Source organism: Salvia miltiorrhiza, chromosome 4, assembly GCF_028751815.1.
Source record: "Salvia miltiorrhiza cultivar Shanhuang (shh) chromosome 4, IMPLAD_Smil_shh, whole genome shotgun sequence".
NCBI classification, from domain to species: domain Eukaryota; kingdom Viridiplantae; phylum Streptophyta; class Magnoliopsida; order Lamiales; family Lamiaceae; genus Salvia; species Salvia miltiorrhiza.
This window is the reverse complement of record NC_080390.1, coordinates 31,089,753-31,109,083: the sequence shown is the minus strand read 5'-3', so window position 1 is coordinate 31,109,083 and position 19,331 is coordinate 31,089,753. Positions and strand designations below refer to the sequence as shown.

The window sequence follows — 19,331 nt, the reverse complement described above, 5'->3', positions numbered from 1 at the left end:
GGAGAATAACACTTGACATCTTCAAGCCGCCGGAGTTGACTGTCCTCCGTTCACACCGGACGTTCACACTTGGTTTAACACCTATAAATATGGGTGTATTGTGAACTTCATTTGTATTCTCTAATCGATTCTCTCGCTTCTCTCAAGTTTATAACATCTCGCTTCTCTCTAGTTTATAACACGTTATCAGCACGAAAGCTCTAGTTCTCTCATCATCTCCCCTCGATCGTAAAAGGTCCAATTTTCGAATTCTATTTCTCTTTATTGGTTGTTGTTGATACTATTGTTTAAATTGCATTCCATGTATTGACGTATTTGAATTGATTACTAAAAAAAAAAAAAAAAAAAAAAAAACGAATTAATTGGGAATTGAGAGCCATTGTAATTATGTATGTGTTTTTAGATTGATTTGGTATACTTAGTCAACGTATATGAATGTTTTGGGATTTAGGCAAAGAATCATGTTGCTATTTGTTTCTTTCTTCAAATTATTATTTTGTTTCGTGTTCTTTGATGATCTATATATACATTTAAATCTTATGCTCTTATTTTTGAAATTTGATATGTTATATTATGAAATATACTATATATATATATATATATATACAATTTTTTTTCTTTTCAAAATGATCTTGAAAATTGATTGATGCTATTTAAATAGCACAAGTAATATTCCTGAAGAATATTACATTCAAGATCTTAAATTGATGCTATTAAAGTAGCACAAGTAATATTCCTGAAGAATATTACAAGCTCTCTGAGCAAATAAATTAAACATTTGGATAATATATCCTTGATTATTTTGTGCAGAATTGCACGGATGGCAAACATAGCCAAACTTGAGTTCATCGCCCTTGACATCTCGGGCAAGAATTACATGTCATGGACTCTTGATGCTGATATTCACCTGATCTCAAGGGGTCTAGGAGAAACTATCAAAGAAGGAAACAAAGCGTCCGACCAGGATCGCGCTAAGGCACTAATATTCCTTCGTCATCACCTTCATGATGACCTTAAGACAGAGTATCTGACTGTCAAAGATCCACAAGAATTGTGGATGAACCTCAAAGACAGGTTTGATCATCAAAAGACTGTCGTCCTTCCTAAAGCTCGTTACGAGTGGATGCATCTAAGACTGCAAGACTTTAAGTCTGTGAGTGCTTATAATTCTGAATTATTTAGAATTGTTTCTAAATTGAAACTTTGTGGAGAAAAAATTAGTGATACTGATATGCTTGAGAAAACATTCTCCACTTTTCATGCTTCTAATGTGCTGTTACAGCAACAATATAGAGAGCGGGGTTTCAAAAAGTATTCAGAATTAATAGCTTGTTTGTTGGTTGCCGAGCAAAATAATGAATTGCTCTTGAAAAATCACGCACTCCGCCCCACCGGTTCCGCTGCATTGCCTGAAGCCAATGCAACTTTCAACCATGATAATGGACGTGGTCGTGGGAACCAACGTGGACGTGGGCGTGGACGTGGACGTGGATATGGTCGTGGTCGTGGACGTGGTAAACCACATGATGCAACCTTTAGCAACAAAAAGCATAAAGCATCCAACGAGCACAATTCATACAAAAAGGAAGGTGAATGCCAAAGGTGTGGTATGACAGGACATTGGGCACGTACTTGCCGAACAGCAAAACACCTTGCAGATCTATATCAAGATTCAATCAAGGGAAAAGGCAAGAAGGAGTCCAATAATGTTGACTTTGACGGTCCAATTGATACTACTCATTTAGATGTCTCCGACTTCTTTGATGACCCAAAAGGAGATAATATAGATCAATTGATCGGTGGTGGTGTGCTTGAAGATAATAATATGGACACTGTTTAGTCCTTAATTTTAATTTTTTTTTCTTTTCTAGTTGTTAAGATGACATTGCTTATTTTTAATTTCAAGATGTTGTTTTTATTTTTTTTATTACAATAATAAAAATCAAATGCTTACTCAATAATAATTGATTTTTTTTTTCCAAAATATCTCAGAAAATCAAATGAAATCTTGTGATATTTGTCTTGCCGATAGTGCCACCACACACACTATTCTTCAAAAGAAGAATTATTTCCTTAAGTTGACATTAGCCAAGGATAATGTCAACACAATATCAGGTGCATCAAACATCATTGAAGGCTCCGGAAGAGCTTGTATCATTTTGCCAAATGATACTAAATTAGATATTGAAAATGCCCTGTACTCTAGTAAGTCTAAAAGGAACTTACTAAGTTTCAAGGATATCCGCAATAATGGATACCACATAGAGACAATTGCAGAAGGTAGCAATGAATATCTTTACATAAATTCTTTTGTTTCAGGCTATAAGCTGACAAAAGAAAAATTAGCAACACTACCTTCTGGAATGTATTACACATTCATAAAAGCAATTGAGACAAACCATGTCATGAACATAAAGTTCAATGATACAAAAAGCTTTAAGCTTTGGCATGATAGGTTTGGACATCCTGGAGCGACTATGATGCGCCGAATAATCAATAATTCATATGGGCACAACATAAAGAATCAAAAGATTATTTCTACAAAGGAATTCCCATGTGATGCTTGTGCGCAAGGCAAGTTAGTTATTAGACCTTCATATACGAAGGTTAATACTGAATCTCCATCTTTCCTAGAAAGAATTCAGGGAGACATTTGTGGACCTATACATCCACCTTGTGGACCTTTTCGATACTTTATGGTATTGATTGATGCTTCTTCTAGATGGTCACATGTATGCTTGCTTTCTACTAGAAATGCAGCATTTGCTAGACTACTTGCTCAAATCATAAAATTAAGAGCTCAATTCCCAGACAATTCAATTAAAAGAATTCGTCTTGATAATGCTGGTGAGTTTACATCTCAGGCATTTGATAACTATTGTATGGCTATTGGAATTGAGATTGAACATCCAGTAGCTCATGTCCATACTCAAAATGGTTTAGCGGAATCATTTATTAAACGTCTTCAAATTATTGCTAGACCATTACTTATGAAATCAAAACTCCCAACTACTGCTTGGGGTCATGCCATATTACATGCTGCAACATTAGTTCGACTAAGGCCATCAGCTAATCATGAATACTCCCCAATGCAAATTATCTTTGGCCGAGAACCCGATGTTTCTCACTTACGAACTTTTGGTTGCGCGGTTCAAGTCCCAATTGCACCCCCACAACGAACAAAAATGGGTCCCCAACGAAGACTTGGGATATATGTTGGATTTGATTCACCATCGATTATAAGGTATCTAGAACCTTTAACAGGTGATTTATTCACTGCACGTTTTGCAGATTGTCATTTTGATGAAATGACATTTCCAACATTAGGAGGAATAAATCTACATCCAGAAAAGCACAAGGAAATCTCTTGGAATGAGAAAAACTTATCACATTTTGATTCTAGAACAAATCAATGTGAACAAGAAATCGAAAAGATCATTCATTTGCAAAAGATTGCAAATCAAATTCCTGATGCTTTTGTAGATACAAGAAAAGTGACACAATCTCACATACATGCTGCAAATACTCCAGCTAAAATTGATGTCCCTGAAGGACAAATAGCTTTGGCAGCAAATGAGTCCAAAATTCGTCAAAAACGTGGTCGACCAGTTGGTTCCAAAGATTCTATGCCTAGAAGAAGAAAGGGGCAAGATGGAAACCAAACAATGACGAAGACGACTAATCAATTAAATGAAAGTGATGTAATTCCTGAAGAATTACAAGTATCTGAAAATCATGAGATCTCAATAAATTATTTACATTCAAATCAGATACTAGAGAGAGAAAATATCATCGTTGATGATATATTTGCCTTTCATATAGCTCTTCAAGTTTTAAATGAGGATCCTGAACCAAAATCTGTTGCACAATGCAAACAGAGACTTGATTGGCCAAAGTGGAAAGAAGCTATAGAAAGGGAATTAAATTCCTGTGATAACCGGAAAGTATTTGGGCCTATAGCCTTAACTCCGGAATCTAAAATCCCTGTTGGATATAGATGGATTTTTGTTAGAAAGAGAAACGAGAAAAATGAAGTTACGAGATATAGAGCAAGACTCGTAGCACAAGGTTTCTCACAAAAACCAGGAATTGATTATGAGGAAACATACTCTCCAGTAATGGACGCTATTACTTTTAGATTTTTGATTAGTCTGGCTGTGTCACAAAGGCTTGATATGCGCCTTATGGATGTAGTGACTGCTTATCTATATGGGTCATTAGATACTGACATATATATGAAAATTCCTGAAGGATTTAAAATGCCTGAAGGATTTCAGTCAAAACCCAAAAGCATGTATTCAATTAAACTGCAAAAATCGTTGTATGGGTTGAAACAGTCTGGTCGTATGTGGTACAATAGACTGAGCGAGTATCTTTTGAAAAAAGGATACAAGAATGATGAAATATGCCCTTGTGTTTTCATTAAGAAAACCGAAAGTGGATTTGCAATCATAGCAGTTTATGTTGATGATTTAAATTTAATTGGGACTCCTGAAGAGCTAAATAAAACTGCTGAATATTTGAAGAAAGAATTTGAGATGAAAGATTTGGGAAAGACAAAGTTTTGTCTTGGTTTGCAAATGGAACGTATCCGTGGAGGAACGTTTATCCATCAATCCACATATACAGAAAAAGTGTTAAAACGCTTCTATATGGATAATGCACATCCATTAGCATCACCAATGGTCGTTAGATCTCTTGATACTAAGAAAGATCCATTTCGACCAATTGAAGAGGGTGAAATGATACTTGGTCCTGAAGTACCATATCTAAGTGCAATTGGAGCATTGACTTATCTGGCTAATAATACTAGACCAGATATAGCTTTTTCTGTTAATCTTCTAGCAAGATTTAGCTCTGCACCCACTTTGAGACATTGGAATGGTGTTAAGCACATTCTACGTTATCTAAAGGGTACCATTGACCTTGGATTATATTATCAAGAAAATTCTGATAATACTCTAGTGGGGTATTCGGATGCAGGATTTTTATCCGATCCACATGAAGCTAAGTCACAAACTGGATATATTTTCACATATGGTGGAACTGCTATATCATGGAAGTCTGTGAAACAAACATTGACTGCAACATCCTCAAATCATTCTGAAATCATTGCAATCCACGAAACAAGTCGAGAATGTGTATGGTTGAGAAATGTGACGAGTCATATCCAAGAGTCATGCGGGTTAGCTTTATCAAAGGCCAAACCAACTGTTTTATATGAAGATAATGCTGCTTGCATCGCGCAACTCAAGGAAGGATACATCAAAGGAGATAGGACGAAGCATATTTCTCCCAAATTCTTCTACACACACGACCTTCAAAAGGGTGGCGATATCGACGTGCAACAAATTCGCTCAAGTGAAAATCTGGCGGACTTATTCACCAAGGCATTACCAGCATCGACATTCAGAAAGTTGGTACACGAGATCGGCATGCGTCGACTCAAAGATATTCAATGATTTCAAGTTCAGGGGAAGCAGTTGTACTCTTTTTCCTTCGACTAGGTTTTGTCCCATTGAGTTTTCCTAGCAAGGTTTTAATGAGGCAACATCTTTTATTTTAGGGATTGGTCAATCAAGGGGAAGTGTTGTAAATATATCTTCTAGATATATCTTATGTGTGTTGACCAAGAAACCTAGAGGGAGAATAACACTTGACATCTTCAAGCCGCCGGAGTTGACTGTCCTCCGTTCACACCGGACGTTCACACTTGGTTTAACACCTATAAATATGGGTGTATTGTGAACTTCATTTGTATTCTCTAATCGATTCTCTCGCTTCTCTCAAGTTTATAACATCTCGCTTCTCTCTAGTTTATAACAAAAAGTTATTTCTAAAAATAAATTATAAAGATATTTTGTAGACGAAGAGAGTATACAGCATGTAAAGATGGCGTAGAAAGACGAGGAAGGTATCTTGGTTTAAATCAGTGCAAGACAAGAGATAAAAGAGAGCACATATATATCTGAATTAATTCTCTCTTCACTTTGAAAAAGGAGGAGGACAAGTTCAAAAGTAGATTATGACACTTGTATAGTATGTCTTTGACTATGCTAAACCACTTCCACATTTACCTCATTACACAAAACATAGGATTCCTTCTCCTAGTTGAAGAAAACACAGTAGCTAAGTAAATTCGAAGACCTGCTGCATTTCTTGAGCAAAAAAATGTCATCATCATCCATGAGGGAGATGGAGGCAGCGTGCAACGGGCTGGTTCGTAGAATGGTGAGCCTCCCTAGGAACATTCTAGGAGGCTTCTCAAGAGCCATGAACCAAGGCATTGACAGAATGTGGATTGGAGGAGGAAGAAGAAACCACCCAAACTTGCCACCCCCACCCCCCTTGCTTCAAGAGGAGTGGGCTTTCCTGTCCACCTTCGAGCAGCAGCACGGCCCCACGCACCCCTTCTTCTACGCGTGCCGTCTCATGGATGCGCTCAAGATAGCTAAAGATGAGCACAAGTTGATGTTCATGTACATCCACTCACCAGACCATCCATTCACACCCAACTTCTGCAGGGAGACGCTCTGCTCCGAGCTCGTCGTGCAGTTTGTTGATGCCAATTTTGTTAGCTGGGGTGGGATTTCCAGCAGGGGAGAAGGCCTGCATATGGCCACAACTTTGAAGGTCTCTAGCTTCCCATTCTGTGCCATTGTTGCCCCTGCCCCTGGTGACAATCTAGCTGTGCTGCAACAGGTAAAAAAGCACTTGGGAAAAATATCCATCTTTTCATAATACTAATATTGTTTCTGTGCAGATGGAAGGCCCAGTTTCACCAGCTGAGTTAGTAGAGATCTTGCAGGGGACACTGGAAGAGCAAGGGCTGGCATTTGGGAGCGGAGCAAGGCCTAATCTTGAAGAAAAGAGGCGAGCAGACCGCCGTTTGAAGGAAGAACAAGATGCTGCTTATTTAGCAGCTCTCACCATGGATCAGGTCAGATATCACACAACACCACCACTAGCTGCAGCAAACCAAAACTGACATCAATTCTTGTAGGAGAGACAGAGAGAAAGAGAAAGACCAAGTGCACAAGATAGACTCCCAAAATCTGTCATCAAACAGCCTAACAAAGCTTCAGAAACTTCTTCAGGCAAAAAGGGTGAAGTAACTCAAGTAAGACCAACATTTTTTATTTTTTATTTTATCTTCAAGACTAATCCTTGGCTTGATTTGATCACCAGATTCTGATTCGTTTCCCCAATGGGGAGAGGAGAGAACACAGCTTCTTGTCCACGGACAAGATTGAAGCCATTTACAGATACATTGATTCATTAGGCCTAGCTGCAGCTGGGAATTATAGGCTGATATCCAACTTTCCTAGAAAAGTGTATGGTGTTGATGAAATGAGCATGACTCTCAAAGATGCAGCCCTCAAGCCAAAAGCAAGCCTCTTCTTGGAGATGCTTTGACTATGTATGTCGTTAGATGTTGACTGCAATTATAGTGGACTATTTATATGTGCTGAGATGAAGTTTGTGGATCAGAGTGAATTTGCTGGAATTTTTCTTGTTAACTTGAGTAGATTATAGTAGGTTTAGAATGATTGTCTTGAGAAATCCGACGTGACATGATGTTTCAAAATCCTTTCCATTGTATAATTAATTAAAATTGGTTCTTTGTGCATTTTTCTCACACCACCGTTGAGTTTAAATTGTATATTTGGCACATGGGATTCATCCGTATGCACAATTGAAGCAATTGAAGATGAAACGCAAAATTGCAATAGAAGATCCGGCTTGCCTTCTTTGGACAGATTGTTATATATATATGCTGTAACATCACCTATATTTGGTAATTAAATAAGATATAGCATCAAATTTATCAGTTCTGTTACTATACAAGGCCATGTGTGATTGTATATTTTTCTAGCAGAGCTTCTTCTCACTCTTCTAATGAGGGGTTTGATTTGTTTGTACACATTTTGATTGTGATAACATAGAAAATGGATATGAGAGAGAGAGAGAGCTCTACTAGTTTATGATGACACCAAACTTTTCATAATTGATCATGGACCTATTTCTGTGACTAAACATCATCACTGTCTTAGCTTCTAAGCAAAGAAAGGTCCCATTTTCCGATTTGCAGTCTGTACTTAGCATTCGATTAAATATGAAATTCCCTATAATAAGATTTGATGATGATCTTAGAATAAGTGTGGTGGTTGCATGTGGGAAAACAATGATTATGGTGCGCTAGACAATGCCTTTCTTGAAAGGCAAGAACACTAACAAGCTATAGTGTGTAGCTCATGATTAGTAGTATGGACTAACATTTGATCACAAACACAATCTCAATTAATACTCTTTCTTGTTTGACACACATTTGAAAAAATCTCTCGAATCTTGATCTCTCAGTCCAAGAAGAAGAAGAAGATGATGATGAGTCTGTTGTTGTTGCAAATTTTGGTATCCATGAATCCAATGGGAGTATCCTCATCCCACTGCATCACGGCGACCTCATCTAGAACCTTCGATCGTTGCATGACGCTCCCGACCCAGCAAGCATCGATAGCGTGGACGTATGAGCCCCACAACGCGACCCTCGACCTAGCCTTCTTCGGGAGCTTCATCTCCCCCTCGGGGTGGGTCGGGTGGGGGATCAACCCGACCTCCCCGGAGATGACGGGGACGCGGGCCCTCATCGCGTTCCCGGATCCCAACTCGGGCCAGCTCGTCCTCCTCCCCTACATCCTCGACCCCACCGTCAAATTCCAAAAAAGCCCCCTCCTCTCCCGCCCCCTCGACCTCCACGTCCTCTCCTCCTCGGCCACCCTCTACGGCGGCCGCATGGCCACCATCCACAGCGGCGCCACCATCCAAATCTACGCAACCCTAAAGCTCTCACCAAACAAAACCAAGCTCCACTTCACATGGAACCGCGGGCTCTACGTGCAAGGCTACTCCCCAACGATCCACCCCACCGCCGTGAACGACCTCTCCTCCACCACCACCATCGACATCTTATCCGGCGCCACCGCGAAGCCCCACAGCAACCTCAGAACGCTCAAGATCATCCACGGCGCAATCAATGCAATCTCGTGGGGGTTCCTCCTCCCCCTCGGGGCCGTCTCGGCGCGCTACCTCCGGCACATCCAGGCGGTGGGGCCCGCGTGGTTCTACGCTCACGCGGGCGTCCAGATCGCCGCCGTGTTCCTGGGCACGGTGGGGTTCTCCATGGGCGTGCGGCTGGGCGAGCTCTCGCCGGGGAGGGTGTACGGCCTCCACCGCAAGCTGGGCTTCGCCGCCTTCTGCCTCGGGTGGCTGCAGACTCTGGCGCTTCTGTTCAGGCCGAAGACGACGCATAAGTTCCGGAAATATTGGAAATCCTACCACCATTTTGTGGGGTATGCATGCATATATTGTTGTTTTTATTTATTATTTCAAGATTGAAGGGAAAGCGTGTTACTGATTGGTTTGGTTGTGAATTGTGATCAGGTATGCATGTATTGTGTTGGGCGTGGTGAACTGTTTTCAAGGATTTGAGGTGATGGGGGAGAGCGGGTCTTACGCGAAATTGGGCTACTGTTTGTGTTTGGCAACGTTGATCGGAGTTTGCATTGCGTTGGAGGTGAACTCGTGGGTGATTTTCTGCAGGAAGGCTAAGGAGGAGAAGATCAAGAGAGAGGGATTGTTTGGGAATGTTATTTCTGATAAAACCAGCGGCTCCAGCCGCGGCTGAGAATCAATCTTTTATTTATGTGTTGTGGATCGGAAACTGTATGTATGGTGTATTATTCTTTTAATTTCTCTGCAATACTCATAATTAAGTTCCTTCTCCAAGAGATTCCGTCATCTTGGAAGGCTCCCGTCGAATTTGGCTTCACCCACGTCAAAATATTCTTCTCTAAGCCTCAGTTTTGTAAAGGGATAATAGCCTTTAAATTACTCCCTCCATCCCACAAATATTTTCCTAAGAAATTGTGACACGAATTTTAATAAAAATTTGTTGTGTATTTAATGAGTGAAAAATAGATCCCACAAAACAAATGAAGATTGTAAGGGTAATAATGAGTGAAGTTATTTCCTAAAATACGTTAAGAATATATTTTAGGGACAACCGAAAATGAAAAGAGAGGAAGATGTATGAGGGACAACAGTGTACCACCGTGTACCATTTTTAATTTCTTTATTTTATAATTGTTTTTTATAAAAATAAAAATTATTACTCCCTTCGTCCCCGCTTTTAGTATCCAATTGAAAATGACACGAGTTTTAATAAAGTGATTGTGTGTGTTGTGAATGGAATAAAGTGGAGTATGGGTCTCACCTACTTTTACTTAAAATAGAAATGGATACTAAAATGTGGGACAACCAAAAAAGGAAAGTTGGATACTAAAAGTTGGGACGAAGGAAGTATTATATTATGAAGTCTAATTAATATGTATCACTAAAAATTGAAATTTAAAAAAAAATATTTATCCTAATTTTAAATTAATGAACCTAAATAATCTATTATTAATTCAAATAAATATACAAAAATAATTATAAATCCTAATTGGATGAGTGAACCCTTGTTAATTATTTTTATATTATATGTTGGGGTCCTGGAGGGTTGACTGACAGGTGTATGGGGGGAGGAGAATACACATGTGGGCTATTTTTCGCAATCAAAACAAACTTAACCAAATTTCAGTTCGAAATAGGTTGTAGACTGATACTGAAGAAACTTCAGTAAAGTGACATTAGTCAAGTGCAGGGCTTAACTGATATCTAAGTAAGGCTTCAGTCTAGTTTGTAAAACAGGGTAGAGTTATTAATCTCTCTGACTAACAGTCGTCAGTAGGATTAATAATTCAGCCGCGGAATTTAAACTTAGTGCGAATAGCCTTTATAAGAGGTTTGTCACTTGTAAAATCTTTAGTTATACTTTTCAGTTAATCCAATTCAGTTAAAAATAGTTTGGCACTAGTAAGGTAAAACTGAAAACAGATAAAGAACACAAAATTTTTTAACGTGGTTCGGAGACATCTCTCCTACATGCACAGCCAGATTATTTGTCTGACAAACACTCTGGGCTTATGCTTAGAGGTGCGCAGCAAACCTACCAATTCACCATGAATTGGATTTAACACTTAGCACGCCTTGACACTGTCGTGTCCAATCAGCTAATACTAAGGTAATTGGAGCCAGAACCTTTAATCTGAACTCCCTTTTGATTTAAACGGTACCAAGGTAACCACCTAGTTTAGTTTTCTAGTACTAAACAACAACCACTCAAACTCACTTTTCTCTCGGTTGAAAAGGGGGTTTGGACTCTTCCAACTAAGATTACTGAGAACAGGCTCTCAAGTAATCCATTCTAGGTTTAAGATAAAACACGAAGTGCCTAGACTAATAAGAGAGTTTAGGTAATCAGCTAGACTGATTTTACAACGTTGATTACTCTCTTATTCGATTCGAAATCTATCTATGGAAATGCTGGCTCTCTAATTCGGCAGAGCTTCAGCGTATGTCTTCGAATCGTAAAGATTGCAGTTGTTCCTCAAGCTCTATTTATAGGCGAAGTCTTGAATAGATCCGTTGGAGAGATGGTCTTCAGGATTTCTGCTGTTCTGAGAGGATATCGCTTCTTGGGCTAAGGTGGCAATCTTCGGATACTCCTTTTGACAGATATTTGAATTGTCTTGTCCTCGGAGTATGGTGCTTTTGCATCTTTACACGCAAAGGGAAGCTCTGGTACTTGCAAGGACGATCTTCAAATCTTCGGCATTTAATATTTTTGTACTTGAGCATTTAATACAGCGTGTCCGGTACTATTCTCTTCAGTCAGATACAAAATGTCGACTGGTCTTCAGTTCAATGTTGATATTGAATTGTGTGAACATTTTCGACTGATGACTTCCAGTCAGGATGTGTCCTTCTGCTCGTTCAACGAAATGTGCTTCAGTTATACTGTCTTTGATCTTCAGTCTTCTGTTCTTTGTCCACCTGATCTAAAGTCTTTGCAACTTTAGTCAAGACATGTGAGGACTGAAACCTTGGACCTACAATAGAGATAAAGACAAGCGAAGCATTCTAATGGTTCCGGTATCATCAAAACTAGTTGGATATCTTTATGTGTCCCAATAATTTTCCCATTTTTGATGATTCCAAAACCCTATATGTAACCCAAAAGAAAGCACAGACAAATGCGCGGAACTTCTAGTCACAGTGATTGAGGTTTCCCCTAAACTACATATCCTATCACTTGTGCGAACAACGAAACTAGCTGAAAAACTAAATTGATTAAAGCATATCATAAAATGATGCAAACGTCAAAGAGTAACGTATAGCCCTAGGCAACAGGATAAAGTTATCAGAATGAGATCAGAAGGCACGAAGAAATAATAGAGAATCATACTGATAATACATCAGTTAAAATACACAAGCAAGGAAAAAAGACTAGTGAATCATTTATAGGAGAACTAGTTAAGGTTTCTGACCATACAAACTAAGCACAGTTAGGGTGACCATATTGATGTTCTTCTGATGTTCAGAGGAATTGAACTTCCAGATCTTACAGATTTTATCGATCTCTTTTTTGATGATTTCTCAATTGATCAGTCCTTCGGGTCGATGAGGGTAAATCACTTTCAGCAGAGGAATCTTTGGAAGTTTGTCAATATTTCTCACAACATGAATGAGCCTTTCGATCTGAGGTCTTTCGGGCTAATAGTTGAGAAAGTATTTCCATGCCAGCTCTTGGTTCTCAGGATCTTGACTGATGTTTGCAAACTTGACCCATTTGGTGTAGATCAACTTGGTAGCTTCCCACCAGTCATTTAAGTCTTCTAGTATCAAGGAGTCACTGCGCTCGAATTTCTTTGCATGAGAAATCAGTAGACCTTCTTCGTAGAAGTTGTCCAGCTTCTGGGGTTGTTTGAGAGAGATAAAAATTCGAGGAGTGCCGGAGTTTCAGTCACTTTCATCAGTTTTGTGACTCTAGGGTCAGTTTCTTTTTGTTTTTCAGTTAATAACCTCTTTTGAGTTTTAGTAGACTGAGCGATGGAGGATTCAGTAGCTGCAACTTTTCCTTTTGGACTTAAGTGTTTTAGTCTTCACTAGTTTAGACTGAAGCGGCAAAGACTGAAGATCAGTTGTTTGAAGATAGAAGACTGAAGGCAAACACAACTGAAGCATGTGGAACTGAACTACCGAAGGATACATCCTGACTGAAAGTCATCAGTCACCAGTCAGAGATATTCATGCAATACATGTCATCGTCAAACTGAAGTTTCAAATCAAGTACCAATCGAGTTTCTCCATCGGACTGAAGTAAAGAGTATAAGACGGCCGCATTAAATGCTCAAGTACAACAACATTAAATGCAGAAGATTTGAAGATCGACCTTGCAAGTACCAGAGCTTCCTTTTTCGTGTAAAGATGCAGAAATACCATACTCCAAGAACAAGACAATTCAAATATTTGCTACATGGAGTATTTGAAGATTGCTACCTCGGCCCAAGAAGTGACATCCTCTCACAACGGCAGAAATCCTAAAGACCATCTCTCCAATGGATCTATTCAAGACTCGCTTATAAATAGAGCTTAAGGAACGCATGCAATCTTCACCGATTCGAAGACATACGCTGTAGCTCTATCAAATTTGTGAGCCAGCAACTTCATAGATAGAACTTTGAATCGAAAAAGAGAGTACTCAAACGTTGTAAAATCAGTCTAGCTGATTAACTAAACTCTCTTAGAAAACTAGGCAATTCTTGTTTTATCTTAAGCGTAGAATAGATTACTTAAGAGTCTGTTCTCAGTAGTCTTAGTTGGAAGAGTCCAAACCCCTTTTCAACCGAGCGAAAAGAGTGTTTGAGTCGGTTCTTTGGCACCCGTAAGCCAAGGGGGAGTTCAGACCAGGGTTCTGACTCCAGAGATCTTAGCGAAGCGCTGATAGGGCACGAGTGTGTCTAAGCTTGCTAAGAGTGAGCGAGAAATCCAACCCAGGGTGTTGGTAGGTTTGTTGTGCACCTATATGCATTAGCCCAAAGTGTTTGTCAGACTAATCATCTGGCTGTGGAGTAGGAATGTTGTTTCTGAACCACGTAAAAATTCTTGTGTTCTTTATCTTCTTTCAGTTATTCCTTTATCTGTGCTAAATCTGTTTTCAACTGAACTGGATTAACTGAAAAGTGTAACTAAGGATTTTATAAGTGACAAACCTTTTCTAATGACTATTCGCATTAAGTTTAAATTCCGCTGCTGAGTTATTAGTCAAACTGACCATTCAACTGATAGTCAGTGAGATCAATAACTCTACTCTACTTTACAAACTCTAGACTGAAGCCTTACGTGAATATCAGTTAAGCTCAGTGCTCGACTGATATCAAAATACTGAGTTCACTTCAGTATCAGTCTACAACCTATTTCCAACTGAAATTTGGTTAGTTTGTTTTTGTTTTGCGAAAAATAGCCTACAGGTGTATTTCCCCCATACACCTGTCCAATCAACCCTCCGAGACCTTAACAAAGATATACTCCAATCTAACAATCATGTCTCAATTTAAAAATACACTCAATAGGTTAGGGAGTATTTAACAATTATAACCCTATTTAATGTTGGCATGGCCACTCACAGATTTGAAGTGACCCAATTAGTTGGCCAACGTTACTTACCAATATATGAATACATCTCCAATTTTTTTACTAAAGTTGCACAACTTTTTTCTTTTAAATTATATGAGGCATCTATATATATATATGGTCAAATTCGACATAAAATTACTCCCCCCGTCCACCAATTCAAGGCCTACTTGCCTTTTTGGTCCATCCACAAAAACAAGGCCTACCTATTTTTGGTAAGTTTTTATTCATTATTTAATCAAAAAGTCAAAGATTCTTTACAAAAAAGTGGGACCATTTCTCCACTCAATTAATAAAAATACACTTTTTCTTAAAAACTGGGACCCTTTCTCCACTCAACTAATAAAAATACACTTTTTCTTAAAACCCGTGTTTTTTCATATAGGCCTTTAATTGGTGGACGGATGTAGTATCTTTTTTAAGAGAATGAATAAATCTATACATTTTATCAACAGATCAACATAACTAATGAACAGACGTATTTAGTAAAAATAGAGAAAAACCCGCCACCATTAGGATTTGAACCTAGGGCAATATGTTGTTCATGCGGTACATTAATTTGTTCATTAAAATTATAGATCTATTTGTTTTTGTTTCACGAATTCTCTATTCTCTAAATATTTAGCATTCTCTGTTGAACCTTTCTATATATATATATATATATATATATATATATATATATATATAGGGTTGAGTTCAACAGAGAATTATTTTTTTTATTCATCATGAACAAATCTATATATTTTACGAACAGATCAACATAACTAACGAACAGACGTATTTGGTAAAAATATAGAAAAACTCGCCACCAGCAGGATTCGAACCCGGGGCAAATTGTTGTTCATACGGTACATTGATCTGTTCATTAAAATTATAGATCTGTTCGTTTTTATTTTACGAATTCTCTATTCTCCACAATATTTAGCTTCTCTGTTGAACCCTTCTATATATATATAGAGAGAGAAAAGTTAAACAGAGAATGCTAAATATTTAGATAATAGAGAATTCGTGAAATAAAAACGAACAGATCTACAATTTTTACGAACAAATCAATATACCGCATGAACAGCAATTTGCCCCGGGTTCGAATCTTGCTGGTGGCGAGTTTTTCTCTTTTTTTACTTAATACGTTTGTTCGTTAGTTATGTTGATCTGTTCGTAAAATGTATAGACTTGTTCAAAATGAAATATATAATAATTCTCTGTTTAACTTGACCATATATATATATATATATATATATATATATATATATATATATATATATATATATATATATATATATATATAGGGGAGAGTTCAATGGAGACCACTCCCGTATATAGAGAATGAAGACCAAATCATGTGCGTTGATTCAAGAACATCATACGGTCCTGATTTGACTGATTTAACTAGCTAATTTTCGGCCATTATAATTCATTAAGGTTAAGATTGTAATTTGATAATATGCATATCCATTTTTAGCTCAAAATAGATCTTGTCAAATCTCATATTTATGGTTAATTATTATTAATATACGTTTGTTACAACTCAGAAACGCATTACCAGCATTTCGTCTATCTTTTCCATCATTTCCAATCTTCTCGTCAATTCCAATTCACCATTGAAGAAGATTTTGCAGGTCGCAGAATATTTATGGAAACGCAAGGTTATTTTATATTTCGTTGTTGATGCATCAGTTCGCAAGGGTGAAGATAGTTGTTGTTGATGCATCAGTTTGAAATCTTTTTAAAATCTATAGTTTTTTAGTGTTTTTGAATACATATTTCATGGGTTGGACGAGAATTTTCTGCTCATTTAGAGATTCCATATGGTTTAAGTTCATAATACAAGTTCAATACACTAGACCATGTTCAATTATTCATAAGCAACGTTCATTGAAGCAATGAATATGTTCAATATACATGTTCAATAAACCAAACTATATTCGTCAGATTCATAAGCAACGTTCAATATACTACACCATGTTCAATGCGCATGTTCAATACACTAGACCATGTTCACTTATTCATAAGCAACGTTCATTGAAACAATGAACATGTTCAAATGTTCGTCAGATTCCTGGTGAGTATCAATTCATTGAATGTTCAATATACTACACCATGTTCGTCAGATGCATAAGAAACGTTCATTGAAACAATGAATATGTTCAATATACATGTTCAATATATTACACCAAGTTCGTCAGATTAATAAGCAACGTTCAATGCGCATGTTCAATATACTACACATGTTCAGAAACATTCATCACTAATTTGTCTTCCAAATCTCTTGACCATAGTGACCATTCATTCTGGACCGTGACTTCAATGGGTACACGAGTGTCAATCCTATGAACATAATAGAGATCAATACAGTCAATATCAAGACTCTTCAAGCTCGCCTCGCATGCAAACCTCACATATTCTAGGTCACCACATATTTCCCTTTGCCCATCCTTGTGTACAATCCCAAACTTAGAAGCCATTTAGACTTTCTCCTTCATTCCCCCTTTCAAAGCCTGCAACAATTCCAACAGACTAGTTCATTCAAAACTTGACTTAATCATTGCAAGAAATTGTAACCAGAATATATGCAACGCCTCCATGAGAACCTCCTAAACCAAATTATGTCCATAAGCATCGTTCATTGAAACATTGATTTTAGAATCTATGAACTTACAACTTGCCAGATCCAGCCGTGGCGAAATTGCATCTATCTCTCCAGGCCGCCGAACAGAACTACTGTGCACAACACCGACCGTTGCGCGAATTAGCTGGCCGCACAAGGTGCGGCCTTCACTTCTAGTATCCAGACTTTTCTCCCGACGCCGAGCAGCACGCTGACCCCTTTGTGGTGAGAGAGGGAAGGTGACACAGCGGACAGAGGCAGACGCTAGGCCATCCGCTGCCGGAGATGCGAGAGAATGATGAGGAAAGGCGGCGGCGGCGGCGCTCCTTCCTTGGTCGTCCGCTGTCGGAAACGCGAGAGACGGATAAGAGGGAGGCGAGCGGTGGTGGTGGCGTTCCCTAATTGACCGTCTGCCATAGGTTACGTGAGAGAGAGACGACGCCGGAGGTGGTTCTCGGCGATGAAGCGTTTTGGCAAAATGGAGATTAAAAACTGAGTGCAGACTTTCATAAATTGATTCAGCGATGAAGATATTTCATGAAACCTAGAATATTGCTCCATTATAACAGATTAGATCACACCATAATCGAATTTGCGTAATTTCTGGGATTGGATCAACATACCAAATTCAGTGAGTTCAAGATTACATAATTGTCCTTCTACGATTAATAAAGGATAACTAAACAATTTTTAATTACATTAAAAATCATATCAGGAAATAATATGGACCCTTGATTGAGATTAGATGAATGGACTAGATGTGGTCTTTGTTCTTTATCTATAGAAGTGGTTGTCATAGAATACTACCCTATATATATATATATATATATATATATATATATATATATATATATATAGGGAAGGGCTACCGAAAAACAGCTCTTAAAATAAAAACTACAAACTAACAAAAATGTATGAATTTTATGTAGAACATGTATGAATTCACTGTATAAAGGTATGAATTGTGAAAAATAATTTTTTTGCTACCTATGAGATTCGAACTCAGGACCATGAATTCATCCAACAAGGTGATGAATCAACCTTAGATCTTGATGATCTAAGGGCTGAAAATGGTTCATATTTTATACAATAAAATGTGTTTTTATTATAGCCCTCCCTATATATATATACTCCCTCCGTCCCACGAATCTTGAGTCACTTTCCTTTTTCGGCCGTCCCACGAATCTTGAGTCATTTCCTTATATGGCAAAAAAATTTGGGTAAATATTACGTTTTGGCCCATCGTTTGGGCGTTTTCTCAAATATATCACACCCTAAGCATATTTACAAAACAATACCCATCGTTTCACTTTTTTCTTATTTGTGGCCCGCAAAAATTTTCCGGCGATCGGTTTCTGACGTGTTTAGGCCAAGTGCCATGTAACATTATACATCAACATTAAAAAAAATTAAATAAATAAATACACGTAAGAAGCGCTACTGGCTTCTCTAAAATAACAATTCAACTCGTTTCCTTAAGCAAAAAGATACCAACGGTTCATCTTCAATATTTTTCAAAATTCTTTATGCGAAATCGTCCATCATCTTCAACCCTACCTCCGATAAACACAACAGAGCCACTCCTTCGTCGATTTTCCCCTTCGCTACAATCTCCTCCGGGTTTAATTCCCCCACCGCCATCTCCCTCGCCCCACTTGATAAAGAATCGGTTCTGGCAGTCTCCGGTTGTAGACCAAATTTTGGCTGTCACTCCCCACCATATACAAGTGCTTGAATCCCTTGCCGTCACTTCCCGCCGGCATAGACAAGTGAGTAAAGCGTTCAGTCAATGTTCGATTGAAATATCTATGAAATTAATTTTGTAATTCAGTTTTCTTCAATTCTTTTTGTTTGATTGCTATGAAGGGTGCATATTTATTCTTAATGTAAAATTGGTTTCTTGAGCAGAATACTTTGTTAAATAAGTTCTGCCGTTTATGCGAAACCCCTTTGCACTTGTTAAACATGTGTTGCGCAGAGTATTGGTTTCTTGAGCAGAGTATTTGTAAAATTGGTTTCTTCAGCATAGTATTAGTGAAATTATGTTTTCCCGTGTTTATTTTTTGGATTACTGGTGAATCTGTCGTTTTGTTATATTTGCAATGTAAACTGATAATCGAGATGAATAAGAGATTGAGTTCCTAGGGCG

At 38.1% G+C, this 19,331-nt stretch overlaps 3 protein-coding genes across 6 annotated transcripts; all 3 read left to right on the top strand.

Moving 5' to 3' along the window:
- The first annotated feature begins 820 nt into the window (after positions 1-820).
- Positions 821-1,840, top strand: LOC131023280 (uncharacterized). Its single transcript, XM_057952827.1, has one exon. The coding sequence runs from the start codon at positions 821-823 to the stop codon at positions 1,838-1,840; it is 1,020 nt and encodes a 339-aa protein (XP_057808810.1).
- Positions 1,841-5,907: 4,067 nt separating this feature from the next.
- Positions 5,908-7,630, top strand: LOC131019892 (plant UBX domain-containing protein 10-like). 4 transcript variants are annotated; one of them, XM_057948487.1, is made up of 4 exons: positions 5,908-6,702; positions 6,764-6,940; positions 7,004-7,120; positions 7,189-7,630. In XM_057948487.1, the coding sequence occupies exons 1-4, from the start codon at positions 6,172-6,174 to the stop codon at positions 7,414-7,416; spliced, it is 1,053 nt and encodes a 350-aa protein (XP_057804470.1). In that variant the 5' UTR covers positions 5,908-6,171; the 3' UTR covers positions 7,417-7,630. The 4 variants fall into 4 exon arrangements, with proteins under 4 accessions (XP_057804470.1, XP_057804474.1, XP_057804471.1 ...); XM_057948491.1 differs by having other exon boundaries at positions 5,960-6,702; positions 7,013-7,106; XM_057948488.1 differs by having other exon boundaries at positions 5,960-6,702; positions 7,013-7,120.
- A 505-nt stretch (positions 7,631-8,135) lies between these two features.
- On the top strand, positions 8,136-9,786 carry LOC131019891 (cytochrome b561 and DOMON domain-containing protein At2g04850). Its single transcript, XM_057948486.1, has 2 exons — positions 8,136-9,350; positions 9,442-9,786. Exons 1-2 carry the CDS (start codon positions 8,380-8,382, stop codon positions 9,683-9,685), a joined length of 1,215 nt encoding a protein of 404 aa, XP_057804469.1. The 5' UTR covers positions 8,136-8,379; the 3' UTR covers positions 9,686-9,786.
- Positions 9,787-19,331: the final 9,545 nt, after the last annotated feature.

Bases quoted from the DNA above. Each gene is read 5' to 3' on its own strand.
- LOC131023280 (XM_057952827.1), top strand. From the start codon at position 821: ATGGCAAACATAGCCAAACTTGAGTTCATCGCCCTTGACATCTCGGGC.
- LOC131019892 (XM_057948487.1), top strand. From the start codon at position 6,172: ATGTCATCATCATCCATGAGGGAGATGGAGGCAGCGTGCAACGGGCTG. The intron at 6,703-6,763 runs GTAAAAAAGCAC...GTTTCTGTGCAG, and splicing joins ATCTAGCTGTGCTGCAACAG to ATGGAAGGCCCAGTTTCACC. The intron at 6,941-7,003 runs GTCAGATATCAC...CAATTCTTGTAG, and splicing joins CAGCTCTCACCATGGATCAG to GAGAGACAGAGAGAAAGAGA.
- LOC131019891 (XM_057948486.1), top strand. From the start codon at position 8,380: ATGATGATGAGTCTGTTGTTGTTGCAAATTTTGGTATCCATGAATCCA. The intron at 9,351-9,441 runs GTATGCATGCAT...AATTGTGATCAG, and splicing joins TCCTACCACCATTTTGTGGG to GTATGCATGTATTGTGTTGG.